Source organism: Melospiza georgiana, chromosome Z, assembly GCF_028018845.1.
Source record: "Melospiza georgiana isolate bMelGeo1 chromosome Z, bMelGeo1.pri, whole genome shotgun sequence".
NCBI classification, from domain to species: Eukaryota; Metazoa; Chordata; class Aves; order Passeriformes; family Passerellidae; genus Melospiza; species Melospiza georgiana.
In genome coordinates this window covers 71,423,514-71,442,726 of record NC_080465.1, presented here as the reverse complement: position 1 = coordinate 71,442,726, position 19,213 = coordinate 71,423,514, and the positions used below count along the sequence as shown (strand labels likewise).

General features: G+C 36.4%; 1 protein-coding gene across 1 annotated transcript in view; it reads left to right on the top strand.

The window, feature by feature from the left end:
* Positions 1-19,213, top strand: part of SPEF2 (sperm flagellar 2) — a 74,394-nt gene that overhangs the window by 4,972 nt on the left and 50,209 nt on the right. The window contains exons 3-9 of the mRNA XM_058043513.1: positions 938-1,187; positions 5,745-5,882; positions 6,922-7,001; positions 7,830-8,043; positions 13,185-13,373; positions 14,653-14,840; positions 16,095-16,263. Of these exons, the coding sequence (XP_057899496.1) occupies positions 938-1,187; positions 5,745-5,882; positions 6,922-7,001; positions 7,830-8,043; positions 13,185-13,373; positions 14,653-14,840; positions 16,095-16,263 (1,228 nt within the window). The remainder of the gene's footprint in view (positions 1-937; positions 1,188-5,744; positions 5,883-6,921; positions 7,002-7,829; positions 8,044-13,184; positions 13,374-14,652; positions 14,841-16,094; positions 16,264-19,213) is intronic.

Genomic DNA, 19,213 nt, shown 5'->3' with positions numbered 1-19,213 from the left:
TAAGTTTCAGGTCAGTGTGTAAGAAATAAAGCATCGACTGTTACAGTGAGAATAATGAGCTCCTGGACAGTTTAATCTAGAAATAATATGAATACTGTGGTACCAGAAGGTCTTCAGTTAAAATTGGGCATTTCTGTAGACTTATGCTGGATCTTGGCTGACCTCAAAAGCTGGTTGTTCCATGTGAAGGAACTATTGTGAACTCAAGCAATAGAGCAGTACAGAAAGCAGGATCTTCTGACTCAGACTGAAGTTATGGATATGTCTGATGAAATTTGATATGCTCATTGTTATAAACTGACAATTTATTGCTACTTGGTTTTGCCCTGTGTATCTGTGGATCTTGAGTGAGTGCTTTTTCATGAGAACCTACATATATAAAAAATATTAGCCTGCAAGCCACTATCTTAGTTTCAAATGTAAATTTCACATTTAGAACACAGACTTCGTTTTCAGCAGTGCTTTAACCTTTGTTTTTCTTGGAGAAAAAATATGTTGTAAAGATTAGTTGATAATACAGACACTTTTTTTTTTATGTTTTAACTGATGAGAGTGTGAGGGATTGATACAGCTAATATAAGAAACTCCATTCAAACTCCTTGTGTGTTTTGTGGATGGTATAGCCTTAGCTGCAGTTGCAGATTAGCTTTTGCTATTAGATATACTTTGTGTGTACGCATATTAGAATTTATATAATCCAATGTGGTCTTTGTCTTTTCAAAAGTTATAACTGCATACTAATCAATGCAGTTACCTGTACAGCAGTACAAAACTTAAGCCAAAGTGTGTATCAAATTATCTTAAAAAATGCTCTGTGTGTTGTTTTTTTTCTGCTCCTGTCTTGGTATAAGTGTCATAACCATACTTAATGCAGCAAGTTGGAATCGAAAATAAGTTTAAGTTCTGGGTTTTTTTGTTGTTGTTTTTAATCATACAGAGGTGCAGATGCAAAAATTAACAATTTTTCTCGCCTGGAACCCACACTTCACCTCCTTGGTGTGCAATTTAATGAGAATATGGCCCAAGACATCATGACAAGACAGCATGGGGCTGCGACAAAGCTTTTATATGAATTGTATATTGCTTTAGAAAAAAAGAGGAAGGCAAAGCTCACTGGAGTAGTCGTGGGAGCAATGAGACCTGCAGCAACTGCAAAGCTTAGGTCTACTGAGAGTAGAAATCAAGAGGTAAGTAACTATGTCTGTTTTGTATAAATAAAAAAGATAGCATATTTACACGTACGTTTCAAGCATGTTATGTGCTTTCCCTCTTTACTTTGTAAATCTCCTATTCAAAACCCAGTACTTAAAAGGAAAAGAAGCAAATGTTCTTTGCTGTGTCTTATACAGTGGGTTTGCACAGCTTATCAGGAGCTCAATAGGATATTGATCTTCTGTGTTCTGTGTTTCTTTGTTTTGGTTCATTCTGTGTTACCTGCTCTGTTTTCAAGCTTTCTACAGAGTTAAAATATTATAATAAAAGCTAGTAGTAGTTCAGCAGCTGCCTTTTTGCTTGTTTAATGCGTACAGATTGCAGACTGCATTGCAGTCTAGGTATCAACTCAGACTAATTTCCCCTCCAGGAAACCTATTTATAACCGTGTTCAGCTCTGTGCCACAGTGGTTTGATTCATTCTGTTGCATGTCTCTCCGTATATTTGTACTGCACTTCATTCTACAGCAACCATATGCTGAGAAATACAAAGAGAGAAAAATAAAGGGAAAAGAGGACATCTAAGAGGAAGTCAGTGTTGATGTGGTAGGTTCTGTTAAAGACTTCCTTCTTGTTTTCAGCAGTAATATTCAGTATATCCAGACCATTATTTGTTATCAGGATGAGGAGCTTTTAAGAAGGTATATATAATGAATTAAATTCAGCTGGGAGAAATTTCACTTCTTTTTTTTCTGGCACTATTTCTGAAAAATAGCCTTCAAACAGAAGTTTACCAACAAGTGCAAAGATAGTACCGAAAAGTCAACATATCTTTTCACCTGTAGAGGGATAGCTTTAAGGAATTGAGCCACTGAGAGTAGGTTCTGTCTTTAGATAAGTTCAGAATTTGAATAAGACATTTGAATCATATAATAGGAAGGTTGAGAAAGAGAGAGGAATAAAGGTTGGAACGAGCCTCAGTTTATCCCCCCTGCTCTAAGCAAAGCCAGCTATAGCAGGTTCCTCAGGACCTCATTCAGTGTGGTTTTGAATATCTACGAAGCTGGAGACTTTCAGTAAAGAAATGCTTCCTTACTTCCCCTGGTCAGCATGGGACAAATCCTGAGACTGAAGTGTGGCTCTGGATGGCTGTGGGCTGTTCAGAAAGGACTGGAGGGGAGCAAGAGGCTGAGGGTTTGCCCTCTATATCAAGAGGTGGATTGGATGTGAAGAGTTGTCTCTGAGGGATGGACATGAGTGGGCTGAAAGCCTGTGGATAAGAATCAGAGACCAAAGCCAAAAATGGAACCCTGTGGCTGGTGTTTACTGCAGTCTCCCTGACTAAGGCAGGCCTATTTGACAATGTCTTGCTCCAGCTACAGGAGACATACTGCTTGCAGGCTCTTGTCCTGCTGAGGGTCTTCAACCAACATCTGCTGGGAAAGTAGCACAGGGCAATCCAGGAAGCTCCTGGAATGGAGGATAACTTCTTGAGACAGGTAATAGGCAGCCCTACCAGACGGGATGTGGTATTGGATCTGATGGTCACCAATAAAACAAGTTAATTGGGACATCAAGACTGGAGGCAGCCTGGGCTGCAGTGATGGAGTTGGTGCATGGGTTGATGGTGTTTTAGTCCTGAGGTATCAGATAAGGAGTAAAGGTAGATCCCTGAACTTCAGGAAAGCAAACTTCCAGCTCTTTAGGGAGATAGATCACCTGAGAGGCTGCTCTCAGGGACAAGGGAGGAGAGCAGAGGTGGCAAATCTTTAAGGAATTCTTCCATAGTGAGCAAGAGCTAGGAATCCCCAGGAGCAAGAAATCAGGTAAGGAAGATGAGAGACTGGCATGGCTGAGCTGGGGAACTGCTGGGAAAACAAACACACAGGCAGCTGAAGCTGGGGTGGTGAGCTGGTATGAGTACAGAGATGAAGTACCATTGTAGGGATGGAGTGATAAAGGCCAAGGCAAAGCTGGAACTGAACTTGGGAAGCAAATAAATGCAAAAAACAAAAACAAAAAATAGCAGAAAGAGCTTCTACTGGTGTATTAAGCAGAAAAGAAGGTCGATAAAAATGCTGGAAAACTGGTAAGAAAAAGAAGAGGAGAAGGCAGAGATACTCAACTTTTTTTTTTGCTTCATTCTTCACTTCTCAGGCCACAACCTCTTGAGTGGAGGGACAGGAGGATGGGAACTGGGGGACAGGCTCATGAAGTGGGCCCATGGAAACATGATGAGATTTACAAGGACCAAGTGCTGGTGCTGCACCTGAATAGAAACAGCCCCTGGTACCAGCACTGGCTGGGCATGAGCAGCCCCAGAGCAGCCGTGCCCAGAAGGGCTTGGGGGTGCTGTGGGTGAGAGGCTGCACATGGCCCAGCCATGGCACTCCCAGCCCAGAGAGCCAAACGTGTCCTGGGCTGCACCCAGAGCCCCGTGGGCAGCAGGGCAGGGAGGGGATTCTGCCCCTCTGCTCTGCTCTGCTGAGACCCACCTGGAGCCCTGCATCCAGCCCTGGGCTCCCAGCACAGGAACCACAGGCACCTGCTGGAGCCAGCACAGAGGAGACCACCAAGATTATTAGAGTGATAGAGCACCTCTGCTATGAGGACAAGCTGAGACAATCGGGATTGTTCAGCCTGGAAAAAAGAAGGCTTCAGAGTGACCTAATTGCAGCCTTCCAGTACCTGACATAACTGAAGGGAGCCTACAAGAAAGATACAGAAAGACTTTCTATGGGGGCATGGAATAACAGGAAATGGGGGACTGCCTTCATACTGGAAGAAAGTAGGTGGTGGTAGTAGTAGTAGTAGTCTAGATATTAGGAAAACTCTTTACTGTGAGGCTGGTGAGGCACTGGCAGGTTGCCCAGAAAAGTTGTGGATGACCCATCCCTGGAAGTGTTAAAGGCCAGGCTGGGTGGGACTCTAAATAACCTGATCTAGTTGAAGCTGTTCCTGCCCAGAGCAGGAGGCTTGGAACTAGGTGATCTTTAAAGTCCCTTCCAACCCAAACCATTCTATGATTCTATTCCACATGACATGTGGAATATCTTACTGGATACCAGGTACAAGAGTATAGCACCTCCCTCTGCACTTCTCCTCCAGAGGGAGCTGTACAGAGCAATGAGGTGTCCTTTTTTGTCAGCTAAACAAAGTCTGGCATCATTCAAGTTCAAATCTTTAAGTTCTTTTCTTCAGAGCTGGTCCTGATTTCAAATTGAACATGTTTGTATGTTTTTCTGTGTACATTAACACAGAAAAACACAGTTTGAAACAATGGTCTCAAAATTACCATATCTTAGTATGTTTACTGCTGTTTTCTGACTCTTCACTGCTGGATGTTTAACATTTGAAAACTGTAATGCCACATCAGAATGAAACGAAATCCAAGATGCTAAAAGATGAGAGCTCGTGTGCATCTTGCAGAGCAGCTGAGAGCTCAGAATCTCCAAGAAGAGCAAAGAGCCCAAGATGCTGAAAACGTGACTAGTTATTTTTGTAGACTCCTGATGAAGTATTTTCTGAAGGTTATGTGTTTAGTGAATTAATTAAAAACCAGTGTGAAGGCTTCTGTGCTACATGTTCATGTCTATAGAAGAAGAAAGAAAAGGTGTGCAGGGAAATAAAGCCAATGTACTCTTATGAGACCTTAAACATGTTCCTATTTAAAAATCACTTCATGTTAAGCTGAGAGTATTTGCATATTGTCAAGCATGGAAAATATTTACAGATCTGAAGACAGTGTGTACATGACACAACATTTGAGTTGTCCTTGTAAAGGTTTTGTATCGTTCTTCTTTTGTGAAGAAAAGATGGAGCATTGTACAAAAGCAGGAGAATGACAGGAGAAGGGCATCTGTAGTGGGTTTGGCCTCAGAACATCTTGTACTTCTGTGTAGCTATTCTGATCATGTAAGAAAGGAAGACATTACTTTAGACATGGGAGCACTCATCCAAAGCAGAGTTTATAGTTTATGTAGAGGAAATGGCCAGGTATCAGGGTATTGAACCACACCGACGAAGTTATTTACTAATAGCGGCTAATGAAGGGAGAAAGTCTTGCTGTGTTTATTTAGTTGTTCTATTGTCACTACATGAACAAGAATGGCCAAAAAAAAAAAGCCTCTTCATGTATCTAGACAAGAAAATGCAAGCAATATACAAAGTATTCAAAATAGCATGTAAAAAATTTTGGAATACCTCTTATGATGTGTTACATATTTTTAACTATCTTGGACTTCTTTGTATAAAAACTGTTTCTTCTTCTTTATTCGACCTTTAGCTGCCTGCATGACTGGTGCGCTTTAAATGAGTGTAATTTATATGTTTGTTACTTCTTGATCATCTCTGCTAGTGTTACCTAATGTGTTACCTAATGGTATTCTCAGTTTCTGTACCAGGAAACTGGTATTCTCATTTTCTGTGCTACATTCAGACCTGAACCAGGTACCTTACTAGAACTAGAATTCAATGAAAGCCTTAAAACTCTGTAAAGCGCTGCTCATCTGCTCAAGTCTGGAGCCTGATAATCTCTTCTAGTTTCTTCCTGGAAGATAATTTTTGGCTTAATTATATTTGCTTCATATTAGCATTACATAGGAAGGAGACAAAATGAAATATTGGCCAGGATTCAAACAGCTGCTATACAGATTCAAAAACAACCATCAAGACCCACCATAAAGTCTTCTGAAGCCAAAAGAATCTTAAAGAAGAAAAGGGAAGCAGAGGTAATTATCATCTATACTGTTTTAATGCTAATTACATTAACTCAAACACCACCATTTCTGGGAACATTTATGGTTACAAATACTGTACTTGCACCATTCAAAAGCTGCTGACTGTTGAAATGATATCAATTCAACCAGTGAAACCTGGGCTGAATATTTACACAATTATGATTTTGTAGGTTTTTTAAAGTAAGAATTGTTTTGATGTAAGAGAAATAGAGAAATGTTTTGATGTAGGAGAAATACATAGGTAGTAATTTGATTGCCAAGAGTAGCAATGAGTCTACTAGAAAGAATACGTTAAATGAAAACATCAATGTTCCATTTTGATTTGTGCATGATAACGTTTTGCACCATAATGTTTGAACTGTTCTATAACACACTATAAAACTGTCTGCTTATTAAATGCTAATAACAGCTGAAATTGACAATAACCTTAAATAAAACCAAGACAGATGCAGCAATTAAAAAAAAATTCTCCATTATCTAGTAATTCAAAAAAATTATTCATGGATTGTAATTCAAGTTCATGGATTGTATTGTCATTAGACGCGCAACTATTATTGCTTTTTACAACTGGGCAACAGTAGCAGGTGTCTTTAAATCTAAAGTTTGGTAAACTATAGTAAGACAGTTACTTGAATAACTATTAGGGTTACATTGAAGTTACTAAATGAGATCATATTCCAGAGTATCTTATTTCAAATCCCCATATGGTGAGAATAACGTACTCTGCTAGAGCCCTATGCAAAATCAGAATTGTCCTGCCGAAAGAACAGCTGCAAAATTCTAGATTTTCTGGCTGGTAGAAGTAGATGTAGCTAGAAAAGGGGAAGAGGGGAAGGAAGTGAAAGGTGAAAGGTGGAAATCATCTTGCCTTCATTCTTGGTGTAGCTGATGCTTAAAATATTTTCAGTGTAAGCATTTCTGTTGTACTAACATGACGTAAAAGTGATTCCCTAGTACTTGTTCTGTTGAACCTTCTTTGTGTTGCTTTGTGAAGAGAAAGGAAACATAAAATTCTGTGTTACTTCTTCAGAACGTATACAAGGAGATAGAAAAGTTTGAGATGTCTATGACAGGAAATGTCTCTGCAGTACCTGGCCATGTGACCAACAGGTAACATTTGGATACCAAATTTTTTAAGAATAGGCAGGATCTGTCGGGTGTCTGCTATGTATACAGCTACTTAAAGAATAATGTTTATTTTAGTTTAAACTGTGATTATCCTTTGAGTGAATGCCACATTAGCGCTGATTTCAGGTTCAACACAGTTGCAGTGTCTTGAAGTTACCTTTAGTTAGTAGGGAGAGCTCAAGCTTCCTTCACTACTTTTTGCCATGTGTGCAGCTAGGAAAGGCTTAAAAGTCATTTCTCTGTTCATTTCAGTCATTGGGTCTGTAAGGTCAGTTACCCTTGCAGCAAGATAGGAATAGTTGTGAATTTGCATACACAGTAACACGTTCCAAAGGGAAAAGAAGTAACTTTTATCCTGAAACTTATCTGTATGTTGATTTATTTGTTGATTAATTGCCAGTAATTTTCATTCTGCCACCCCTGGTGATATGCATGCCCTACTCAGAAGATGTAACACTCTTGCATACTGCTGTGGATATTTCCATGTGTAAACCTGTGATTAATAGCTGCAAAACTACTCAGAGTGTATGGCCATATTGAGGAGTAACCCAAGTTTCTTTGGCATTCTATGAGCCATCCTAATTTCCTGTTTCTGTCGAATTTGGCTTTGCATTGACAAAGAAATTAATGATAAGTTGGCCCAAGTCAGTGCTGAAAACATCCTCTGGACCTAGTGGGCATTGTCAGGAAGTAGCCACAGAGCCCACAGAGAGATGTTCTACATTTGTTAGACTTGCACATAACTATACAGGCACCTGTGTGAAAAGACCCATAAGAATGCTAATTCCAATCTTTCTTTTCTTCAATCAGTGATATGCAAGAATTGCAAACACAGAAGTTTCGAGAAGCAAATCTAGAAACTATACCAGCGACAAGAACTGAGCTGTTAAATATTTATTCAGATGATGAATATTTAAGGAAAATTCAAAAACGTGTACAGGAAGATACATTTGCTAGAGAGCAACGAGCAAAGAGACGACGAAAAATGCTTGTGGATCAGTTAGCAATACATGAGATTCAAGAGGTGGGAAATTGTATGCTGAAATACATAGTCCATGTGCATTTAACTAGTAATCTAAAATGTGCTTACAAATATGAAACAAGTACTTCTGGAAGGCTAAATAAAATTTGAAGGGGATAAAGGGACTTATACACACTTATGTCTAAATATCTCTTTTATGTTAATCTCAGAAAAATATGAAAGGTTGACTGTTCTTCATCACCACCCTTACGGCATACACCATACTTATAAACTTAAAAGAATGAAATTAGGGCAGCAGAAAAAAGATTATTAAAAATCTACTGCAGGCCTGCCTTCTATTCCCTGCCTCCCTCCCCCAAAAGTTGGACAGCCTCTGCTATCAAAATGTATACTGGTTCTAAAGAAGACTGTTATTTAAAACCAACAAAATATAACATTCCTTGTTTGAAAACCTGTATTTACAAACGTGTCATAGGAAGGTTTTGATCTGGACTCATTAATTTTGAAATGGTTGTGCTGGGTGATATAAAGAATCAAAATTTTATTTGTAGGTCAGAGATTTGGTGTTTGATGTGTTATGAAATACAAGATATGTCTCTGGAGAATGTCTGTGTTGTGTCTAAAAATGAATGTTGCAGATCATTGCATTTAAATCCTGTCCCATAAAGCACAAGGCTTTTATGGTTCTTCACACATTACTCCTTTAAAAAGCAGCTTTTAGATTACTAATTTCACAGATTGTCTCTTTTATAATTATTCTATCAAAACACAGCCTTGTAACTTACTGGGGTTTTTTTTATTTCCTGTTATTTTTTTATTTTAGTATTTCCCTGTGAGTTCCTTATATGTGTTGAACTTATATATAGCTGAGCCTATCTCTATTGCTAATACTAATAATACTAGTAATAATAATATCTCATAATAGCAGCATTTCAGATGTGCAGTATCTCTGAAAATATGAGTTATCGCACATATATATATTTTTAGAGCCTTGACATCTAATGACTGGAAATTTTTTGGAAATGTTAAGAAAAAGTTTGTTGGGGTAAACATCCAGAAGTTAGGTGCTGCTCAATGTCTATCACAGTCATATTCTTGAAAAACACCAGTAGTGACTTGGAAAGGTCTATCTCTGCATAACTCCTGTCTCCGAGTTCTTATTCAAAGAGATTTATATCACATTCTTGTTGATACGCATAGGCCATGAACAAGTTTTGCAACCCACCTGCCTGAAATCACCGCAGTCCCAAAACTGGCTCTTTAAGCACTCAGCTCTTGCAGCCCCTGCAGTGTGGACCAGTGATTCTAACAGCCATGGCTACTGGCCTCCAGAGCACTTGGTGGATACAGCAGCTCAGACTGCCTCTAGAGAGGCTCCAAATCAAGTGAAAACCAGCAATAGTGTTCCTTGCTTCCCAGGAAGAAAAATCAGCTTTGCTATACAAACAATTGAAATCACAGACTGCAGGAACTAGAAGGAGAGACAAATTAGCGTTTGACTGAAACAGTAATCTGACCATATCAGAGAATATATTTAGTGGTAATTTGGTCCTAAATTAACAGAGGAAAAACTGTGTTGTTGGAACTTTGTGAGATTTCAGACATTAGATGTTACTTAAGAGAAGTGGGAAGCAAACAGAAGTATTTTCTTTTAAAAATGAATGAATATATAAAATAGTTCAAGATTTCTTTTTCCATCTATTAAGTATTGAACCAGAAAGGGTTTATTGACTGAAATTGCAGCTGTTTATGTGCATTCAGGTCTGAGTTTTAGCTCCACTGCATAAATCTTGAACATGGCATGGGATCATTTAGAGTGGAAGGAATTTCATCCCTTCAGAGTGCTGTAATGTGTTTTCATATTTATAAAAGTTTATTAAAATAATCTTGTTCAATTTTTTGGTTTTTTGGTACGCTGCAAGGTGGAGCTTTGGAGAGAAAATACTTTACAATTACATGACAGTACTCTAGGTGGAGCACAGCATGATGCCAGTCAGATTTTCATAGGCAGGTGTTGAAAGTATTTGACAGTTGTGTCTTCATGCCAACTGAACCTTTATCTCCACCATTTCAACAAATTATTGGTGATTTGTACATGCTATTTTTAATGCTCTGTTCAGATTTTATGTGTCTGATTAAAAAAATTATCAGACATAATTTACTATCAGCAGTAAATTGAGAATGTGAAAATGGTAGAAGAAACAAATTGTTACTACCTTATTCCTTGTCAATCCAATAGATTTGTGTTTGCTAAGCTCCAAGTTTTGGTCATAAAATGGTCATTTATGACTGCACAACAGCACAGAAATGTCTCACCTTTATGTAAATCAAACAAAGAAATAGAAAAATAGAAGAACATGATATAGTAACTATGTATGAACTACACAAAACGTAAACACGTTAATGTTTGGCCACTGGATGCCACTGTTGTCTTAAGTAGGTAAACTGAAAAAAGCGTCTATTTTGCTTTCTTAGTAGTAATTTTTCAAAGTATTACTAAGTTGTCCTATTTGTGATATTTATGATTTCTTCCAGCACTTCACAGTTCTCCGTGGAGATGTTGGTAGAAAATGTTAGGTCACAAACTTTTTCTACAATTTTTATTTTCTGTCCTTGTATGTTCAGAAGTTTCAAAACTTTCCAGGCTTTGGCTTGAGTACTTTCTGCATTCCTTTTTGTGTGAAAGATAGCTACTAATGCTTCACTCCTCCATCCAATGAGGATCCTTTTGGAAAGTACGAGTTTGGAGTTCTGAATCCTTATTTGTCTGTTGTGAAGTTTTGAGTTAATTGCCTTTCTGTTTTTCTTGTTCCTGAAGAATTTCCTACTGGCTCTCTTTAGGCCTAGTGAGTATGACAAAGTATTTGATCACTTAAAATACTGAAGTTCTCTTCAGTTTTCTCACTGAAAATCTATTTTGTCTGCTGTGAAGTGTTCTAAAGGAGCATCTTCCAATTTCCTTTATGAAGAGGAAATTCACCTAGAGAAGGTGTTTTAATTTCTCAGTGGACCAATTTGCACCATTCAGTTGATTTGAGCATGACAAGTTAGGGTTTGAGCGCTCTGTTAGGGGGTGGCTCCTTCAATTCCCTGCCAATAAGGAATTTAACATCAGTTTTCTACTAGGGAAGGCTTCTTACTGCTGTAATAATTTGTGGTTGAGGGTAAGCAGCAACTAATGAAAAAAATTAAGGATATTTACTTGCAATAGGAAGTAAATTGTGTAACCTCTGCTCTTCTTTGAAATCTTAATTGAAATACTAAGTACCATGAAACAGTGGATAGAATTGAAGCAGAAAAGGGCACTGTGCCTCCTGTTATTGCCTTCAGCTCATGAAGGTAAGAGAAAATGGACAGATTAACTCTTCAGTAGGCAGCAGTATTGGAAAATTTTATCACCTGAGCTGTATTAAGTGGCACAGGGAGTGAAGTTGTGATGACTGCATTATTTTCCATTGGATGTATGATGATAATTCCCTCCATAGACAAACAATTTACAAATAGTATGCTACAGATAAAGAACAAAAAAAAAGACATATTTGAAATGACGTCTTTATTTAGTGAAAAGTTTTGTAGAGAGATAATATAGCATCCAGGTGAAGGACTCTATGATTAAGGCCTGAGATGAGTGCCCATTTTTAATGGGGACCGTCTTGAGACTCAGTACTAGGAAAGAAGAGGGCAAACCACATTTTGGTTAAAATAAGGAAAATATTAAGATATTTTTATAGTAGCTTAATATTTTCAAGTCACCAGAATTTAATTAGAGGGTATTTATTTCTAGGGAAAGGAACTTAAAAACTATGGAAAGAGATTTACATGCTTGTTTAGCTTCTCCCCACCATCAGCATTAAATATCTAAATTATTTAGAAAGTTCTTCTCTTATTATTGCAACTGTTGCAGTCATGCTTTGCATTAGAATTCTTTTACAGGTATCCTGGCACCATTCTGTAGGACAGATATAGATCTCTTCATAGAATTTTTTCATAGATAATGTCATATACAATCAAGTTGGATTTTTCATTTATAGGTGAAGTTACATAAGGTGTTTTGCCCTCTCTGTCACAGACAGCTGAAAAAAACAGATTGAAAGAAAATACTTTATTTTGATACTTTATTTTGGTGTATTTTTGTTTTTTATTTTTTGGGGTTTTTTTTAATTATTACTGACTGACTTTACTTGTGCCACTGTTTTTAGGAGAATGAATTTGAGATCTTCAAATCAGATCCCAATTTAAGTCCTTAAATTTGAGTACATTTCATAGCAGTTTTGATGCATCAGAAGCAAATATTCAGCAAATCAGAAATTTCCTCTAGAATTCTGCTGTAGCATTGGTATTTGGCATTAATGCTTATAAGGCAAGATGATGTTTTTGTTCAGGACTCAAAAAGAGTTTTAGACTGTGATAGTAAGGCAAAACTTGATGTTAGATTAAGCATTAGTTTAGATACCAAGAAGAGTCTGGAGAAGTGTAACAGTGAAAAGGTACTATTATGTTTCAAGAATACTTTAAAAAATAACAACTCACAGCCTTCAAAATGTCTGTGCATACAGACCACATCTCAAGCAATAGCTCAGAATGATTTTCCTTTTGTACTGCATAGTATATTATTTTCATGTCCCAGTAAGGACACTGGAACTATTACCCAGAAGTCATGTATTTTTCTCGGTTTTGAAAAAATTTTTCCTCATAGTCCCAGCCTGCTGAATAGGGAAGAATGGAGAATATAATTACCCAATTCCCCCAAAAGAAGAAAAAATTTCAAATCTGTAGAAAATAGATTGCTCAAGGATGCTGAAGATTATGGCTGAGCATAGGACTGGTGAATAACAGGGTTAAATTAATGATTTGAAGAAAGGGTATATATTCAGATAAGAAGCTGTTATTTGAAATATGCTGCAGTTTCTTTGCACATGGGAAATAACTACATTAAAATGGAGTTAGTCTGACCAGATGTATTTTTACTGGGTATCTCAGTTAAGACATATTTTGAATTCTTACATAGTTTGTGCAAATTGTACCAATAAATAGATATTAATGTTGTTCTGAATTGATGTCCCATGTAAGCAGGTGAATGCCATTATATGACAGCATTTCTATTTCTCATATTAGACACTGATGAGTTTTCTAGGAAATAGTTTATCAGCTGTGCTTAGTACTATTATTTTTTTGTCTTTTAGAAGGTTTACCGGGAGGAGCAGCTCATTTACAGGCTAATGAAACAATCTCAGCATGAGCGAAGGATTGCTGCTCAACTCATGCACGTTCGGCATGAAAAAGAGGTGATAAGGCAAAACAGAATTTTCAGGGAAAAGCAATATGAAGAAAGACGGCGGAAGGAGTTCCAGGAAGCCCTTGACAGAGAAGCGGTAAAAGATTGATCTGTGAATTGCTGCAGGAGTGCTAGAGTACCTTCCTGTTACAAAATGGAATTTGTGTTGCTAACTGTGAGACTTCAGGACTTTTCTAGGGACATGATGATTTAGTGATAAATATATTCTTTTGTCCTTGTTCGAAGTCACAGCTATAAGCAATAAGGATGTAACTGTAACTGTGGAACTGAGTGCATTTTGTACTGTGTTAGAAGTCTGGGGGAATTTTGCAGTGAGAAAGAACAGCTAATCTACCCGATCCAGTGAAAGCTGGGCCTGCCCATGGCAGCAGGTTTGAACTAGGTGTCCTCTAAAGGTCCCTTCCTACCCAAACCATTCTATTGTTCCATGGTCCTGTAATAAGGGATAAAGCTGAGTAACTGAAAATCTGATTTTTTCTTCCATATTGATTGTAATGTCTTCATAGGAAGACTTCTCTGTGTGCTGAGTTTTAAAAGGCACAGTGTCACAGAGGCAACAGGACAATAACCTAAGTTCCCGTTTCAGGAATCATGTTCTTAATTTCATTTAGATATGATCTGTTAAACTTTGTTTTTGAAAAATGCTGGAGTAGTTTCACTCATGAGCACTAATTTCTGCTTTGAAGCTTTAAGTTGATTAAAATGACTTATAATTCTATGGAAAACTGCCAAGTGCTATGCTCATGGTAGGCCATAATGTAATACTAGAATTTTTTTTCTCCTGTCAAAAACGATCAGCAAATACAAATCCTCCAATACAGGTGGAATACTATGTAATCAGCAGCTATAGCTTTTGATCACATCATCTCATCTCTTTAAGTATGCTTTCAGCCACCACCAAAGGGGGTGGTGATGGAGCACGCCACTACAGGAACTACTGATAATTTTCTACCATGACCAGAAATCTTTCAAAGATTGAGCAACATCAATAATATGAAATTATTTGAAGATCAGACTCTAGTAAGATAAATTACATGTTCTAAACTGGTTGTTACACTGAAAGCTGCAATTTCACTGCCCTCAAGGACTGAATATGTCTTAATCTGTTATTCATAAAAGAAGTAATGGGCTTCTCCTTTATTTTATTCTATTTTAGAAAGCAAACAAATGGGAATTTACAGAGTGAATAAAAATGCTTAGATTTGTTTATGTGTTAGTCTGCCTGCTGGCTATGCAACTCTGGTGAGAATCAAGCTGTTCTTGTTTCTTAAGTTAGTTTTCATTTTTGGGACTGTGTACCTCTGCACTTTCATTTTCATTGCAGTCTCAAATTTTTTCCTTAAAAACAATTCTAGGCTCTTGCAAAGCAAGAAACTATAGATAATGAAGAACAAATAACCAGAGAAAGAAAATACCATGAGAAAATTGCTGCTGAAAGAGCTCAAGCACGCTATAAAAAGCATTATTCTATGTGTTGGGAAATGATAGACCAAATCATTGATATATCGACAAAAGTAGGAGAATATCGTCAACTGACAAACAAGTGAGTATGTAGCTGCTAGGCAAAACTAACAGCTGTTAGGCTGCATTAATCAGACTGGTTTAAGCATTATAGCAAATTATGTAGTTCTCAGATATTTTACATGGCAGCTGGAATTAGTTTGAATGTGAGAATGGTAGCATTATTTTTGTGTGTGGATTGACTGGTGCATGATTCAGAGTGAACTGATGCTACAGCCTTAGCATGATTTCTTGAAAACTCAACTGACTTGAATTCTTAGGAGACCAAAATCCACTAGTGCCACAGTTTGTGGAACTGCTGATTTCCTTTCTTATTAACAAATTCCTTAGTTAAAAGTTAAAACTTAATGGTGCTCATCTCATCCTAGTTTGCTTCACTAGGTGAACACTTCCTCAGAATAATACAAACAGGATGAATTTCCCAAGTTATATATGCTGCCTGGAGTGTCCAAAATACATCAACTGAGCCCAGGTTCTCCTGAGTCCTCCATGCTATGATTCCCTCTTCTGACATGCCCTAATTACACAGGGTTTTTGAGAAGGTCCTACAAAGGCAGTAATCTCCAAGTGCCCATGCTGTAGAAGTGTTTCAAATATTGTGGAGTGGGGAGTTATTGCTGTGGTTCTTTCGTTAATACTCAGTGATTTGACTGTTGGTTTAGACTTAACAGTATTAGAAAATATGCCAAAATCTTATTTCTTTTTAGTGTAATTTTATGTTAAAATAATAAAAGTGTAACAATATGAAATACCCATGATTATTTAATAGAAATTATATAAATTTAGGCTTATTTAGTATGTGGTAAAATAGTCAACCTAGGCACATAGTTTAGTGAAATTGCTAACTAAAGAAAAAGTTTAATTCATATAATTCTGAATTAATTTTGACTTTGAGGAAAAAAATATTCTATATATTTTTTTGGTAAGAGGAGGCTTTACAGCACAAAAGAAAGGATATTTTGGGGCAGGGAAAAGTAGCAATAACAAAACTGTTGCTACACAGCTCTGCTAGCCAAATATTGTGTGATGACACATTTGTGAAAACACTGAAGCCTACAAGTGTCTACAACTGTCATAAAAGGAAACAAACACTTATAAGAGACTGTAATAATTACAGGATGCATTATAAACTATAGCTAGTTTAGCATATGCTTGTTTCATGATTGGAATTCTTGTAAATTTGGGTACACTATTGGATATTGTCAAATATCCAACCTTCTAATTTTTTGTTTAAAACTGGTTTTTTTTTCTTTTACCTTTTTTCATTTTTATGCAGCCGTGTTCCACTTAAACTGATGCTGGATTGGAAGGAACTTTTTTTTAAAGGAAAACCAATATATGAACAAGCCTCAGTTCAACCTTTGTCGGATGAACCTAGCCCAGAACAACTTGTAGAGCTGAATAAAATCAGTCTGTTAGATGAAAAAGATTATGGTGAATACAAGGTACACCAAACTGATGAGGCGTAATGGAAGATAATACACCTTGCTTTTTCAAAATCATAAATTTCATGTTGTGATCTTGCATTTTGGTCTATTACTGGTTTCTGTTGGCAAGTTTAGACAAGCATTTTCTTTTCATTGCCTGATGTTTTGTATGAAAACTGTATTTGATATTAGTAGGAGTTATAATTCCATTCTTATGTATAACCTTGATTATATTTCATGAGTTGTAGGACCAACATGTTAATTGCAATGCAGTGAATTTTCAGCTAATTGAAATTTAAAGTTATAGTTAATATTACCAGATTGGAAAATGCAACGGAATGTAACCAGTAAAAACAGTAAAATGAAATACCAGAAATGTTACAAAACCTGAACTCTTAATTTCAGCAATTTTGAGTGAAAGCTTTCTAGCAAGATGTATTGGTTTTAGTGAACTATTTGTTTTAATACAGTAACCTTTTTTGGAAATTATTAAAAATGGCTGACATTTTTCTTAATCTTCTGTTAGAATACAAGTAAATATTTTTCAGGGTATATTAACTTCATCAACTTTTCAATACATCAGTGTTATTTAAAAATTGAAAGATTAAGGGTTGATGGTTCCTTGTTAAAATGTGTTGTACAGTTTTTAAAAAATTATATTCATGGTTATATTAATTAAATCCCACTACATATTTAGACTTTTCAAATAGCCTTATGAGTAGAATGTGACAAAATCATGGCAAGTACCCAGTCTTTCTCTTGTTGGGGACTTATATAACTACAATATATGTTTAATTTTTTTCTACATCCTGAGCCACTTCGTACATTTTTGTTTTGCAGTGAGTATAGATGTCCATTATGAGTTTCTGTGATGAATGCCTAAAAGCTCAATTTACTGTATTCATTTTTAACATATGCTTTTCTGATTTATCTCTTTATAAGGTCCTAATTCACAGCATACCAATTCATGTATGAATTTTATGATTATTTTCTTTGGTGAAAAAAGGGCTATACACAAAGTCAGCAAGGAGGACATAAAAGATAGGCAGGAAACAGAGAGCACTAATGAAAAATTAAGTTTTTCAGTCATAGTTTTGTTTACATTATGAAGTCTCAGTAATCTTCTATAAGTGTAACATCACTGAATGTCAGAAAAATTTATTGATACATTTAAGGCCTCTTTTTTCCTGCCAGGCTATTTCAAATTATTTTGTATTTAATTTATTCCCAGATGCTGTTAGTCTTATGCCTTTCTGAATCGTTATTAATCAAAAACTGGCATCATATGACGTGTGAAATTGTTGGCACCAGTCCATACTTATGTCTTCTAAAAACCTGAGTGAACAGCTAATTCTTTCAAAGTCTTGCTTCTAGATAAAAATTTGTTGGCCGGTCATTCTCACAGTGTTTGTAGAGATTTTTCTAATGTTTCTGAAAAAAGCCCAGGACAGGCAGTTTGGCATCTCTCAGGAATACCTTGCCTACATTAGGCATACCAGCTAAAAGTGCCAGGTGTATTTGATAAAATACAAGAAAATGCAGTGCCATCAGTCCATTGCACATTACATATTATATTTTATTGTGAGAATAAGTTTTTTAAACTACCATGTTATAAGTTATGGCTAATCACTTAATAAATTAACACAATAACAAAAAACCAAGCTTAGCATTAGGTACTGCTGGAATAGTTGCTTGTTTCGTTCAAAAGTACTGACCATGAATTACATAACTCCCATGTGAATGCCTGGAAAATTGTTTCTGAAAGGTAAACTATTTTACCTCATGAGAGATACAGTCCAGCAGTCCTCTGGTTAAAAGGGTCAGATAACTGAAAAGTGGGCTAACCCATTCCACTTGGAATTAATTTTTTCTAGAAGTCTAATAGAATTTAACCCTTCTCTACCTATAGGTTTAAAGAAAAAACATTCAGATAGTGTAAGTATTTGGGTTTTGTTAAGGATGTCTTTTCAATTACACATGAAGAAGTATGTTTTCTGAGAGATGATAGAGAGGGGGTATGGTGCAACCCAAAAGTTTTTACTTTATTTGTTTATACTTATTAAAAATAAGTGACTTCTGATATTAATTTAAATTTATTTTAGACTGATAATTAAATTGGTTTTTTTGTTCTAGTAGACATGTTCAAAGTCAGCATTGATCATGTTCTACTAGTAAAATGTATGCTATGGCAATACATGGTCCAGATTGTAAATTCAGGAGAATGTTGCATATTCTACCCAGAACATTAGTTCAAAACCTTATCTTTGAGTAGAACTTTAGCATTGTTTACTTCTGTTGATGGTGATGAAATATTTAATTTATAGAATGACACATTAAAGGCTTGTGAAGGTCATTTGCTTAAAGCAGGGCCAGCTTCTGAGTCAGGTGAGGTTGCTTAGCATTTTTTGGTCAACTTTGAATTATTCCAAGGATAGACATTTCACAGATTCTCTGTGCAATCTTTTACCATGCTTTACTAGTCTCATTGTGAACCAGTTTTTTCTTCCTTTTTATCTGCTTGGAATGTTCCTGGCTGAAATCTTTGACTTTGCCTTCAAAGCTTTGTTGTGCACCCAAAATGAAGAGACAAACTAGAGTCTTATGGAAATATTATTAGTCTACACATTTCCAAACAGCTGTTTAATATTCTACAACCAAATGAATATTAATACAGGACTAGTATTATTCTGCATACTAAAATATCTTTTAGATTCTTGCAACATAAACTCCAGGACAGCTGGACTTTCCTTATGCTATAAGATGCGAAACTGGTAGAGCAACAGTACAGTTCTGTGTTCCATTCTTTGGACTACATTCTTTCATTCTTCCAGTCTGATTTTCAATAAAATGATCTTTACTACTAAAACCTATTAAATCATACAATTGATAAATTTCTGTTTATCTCAGGGTAGATGAACTGGAAGTTTCTACTCGATATTTCCTTCCCTTAATGAAGTTTGAACTTGTT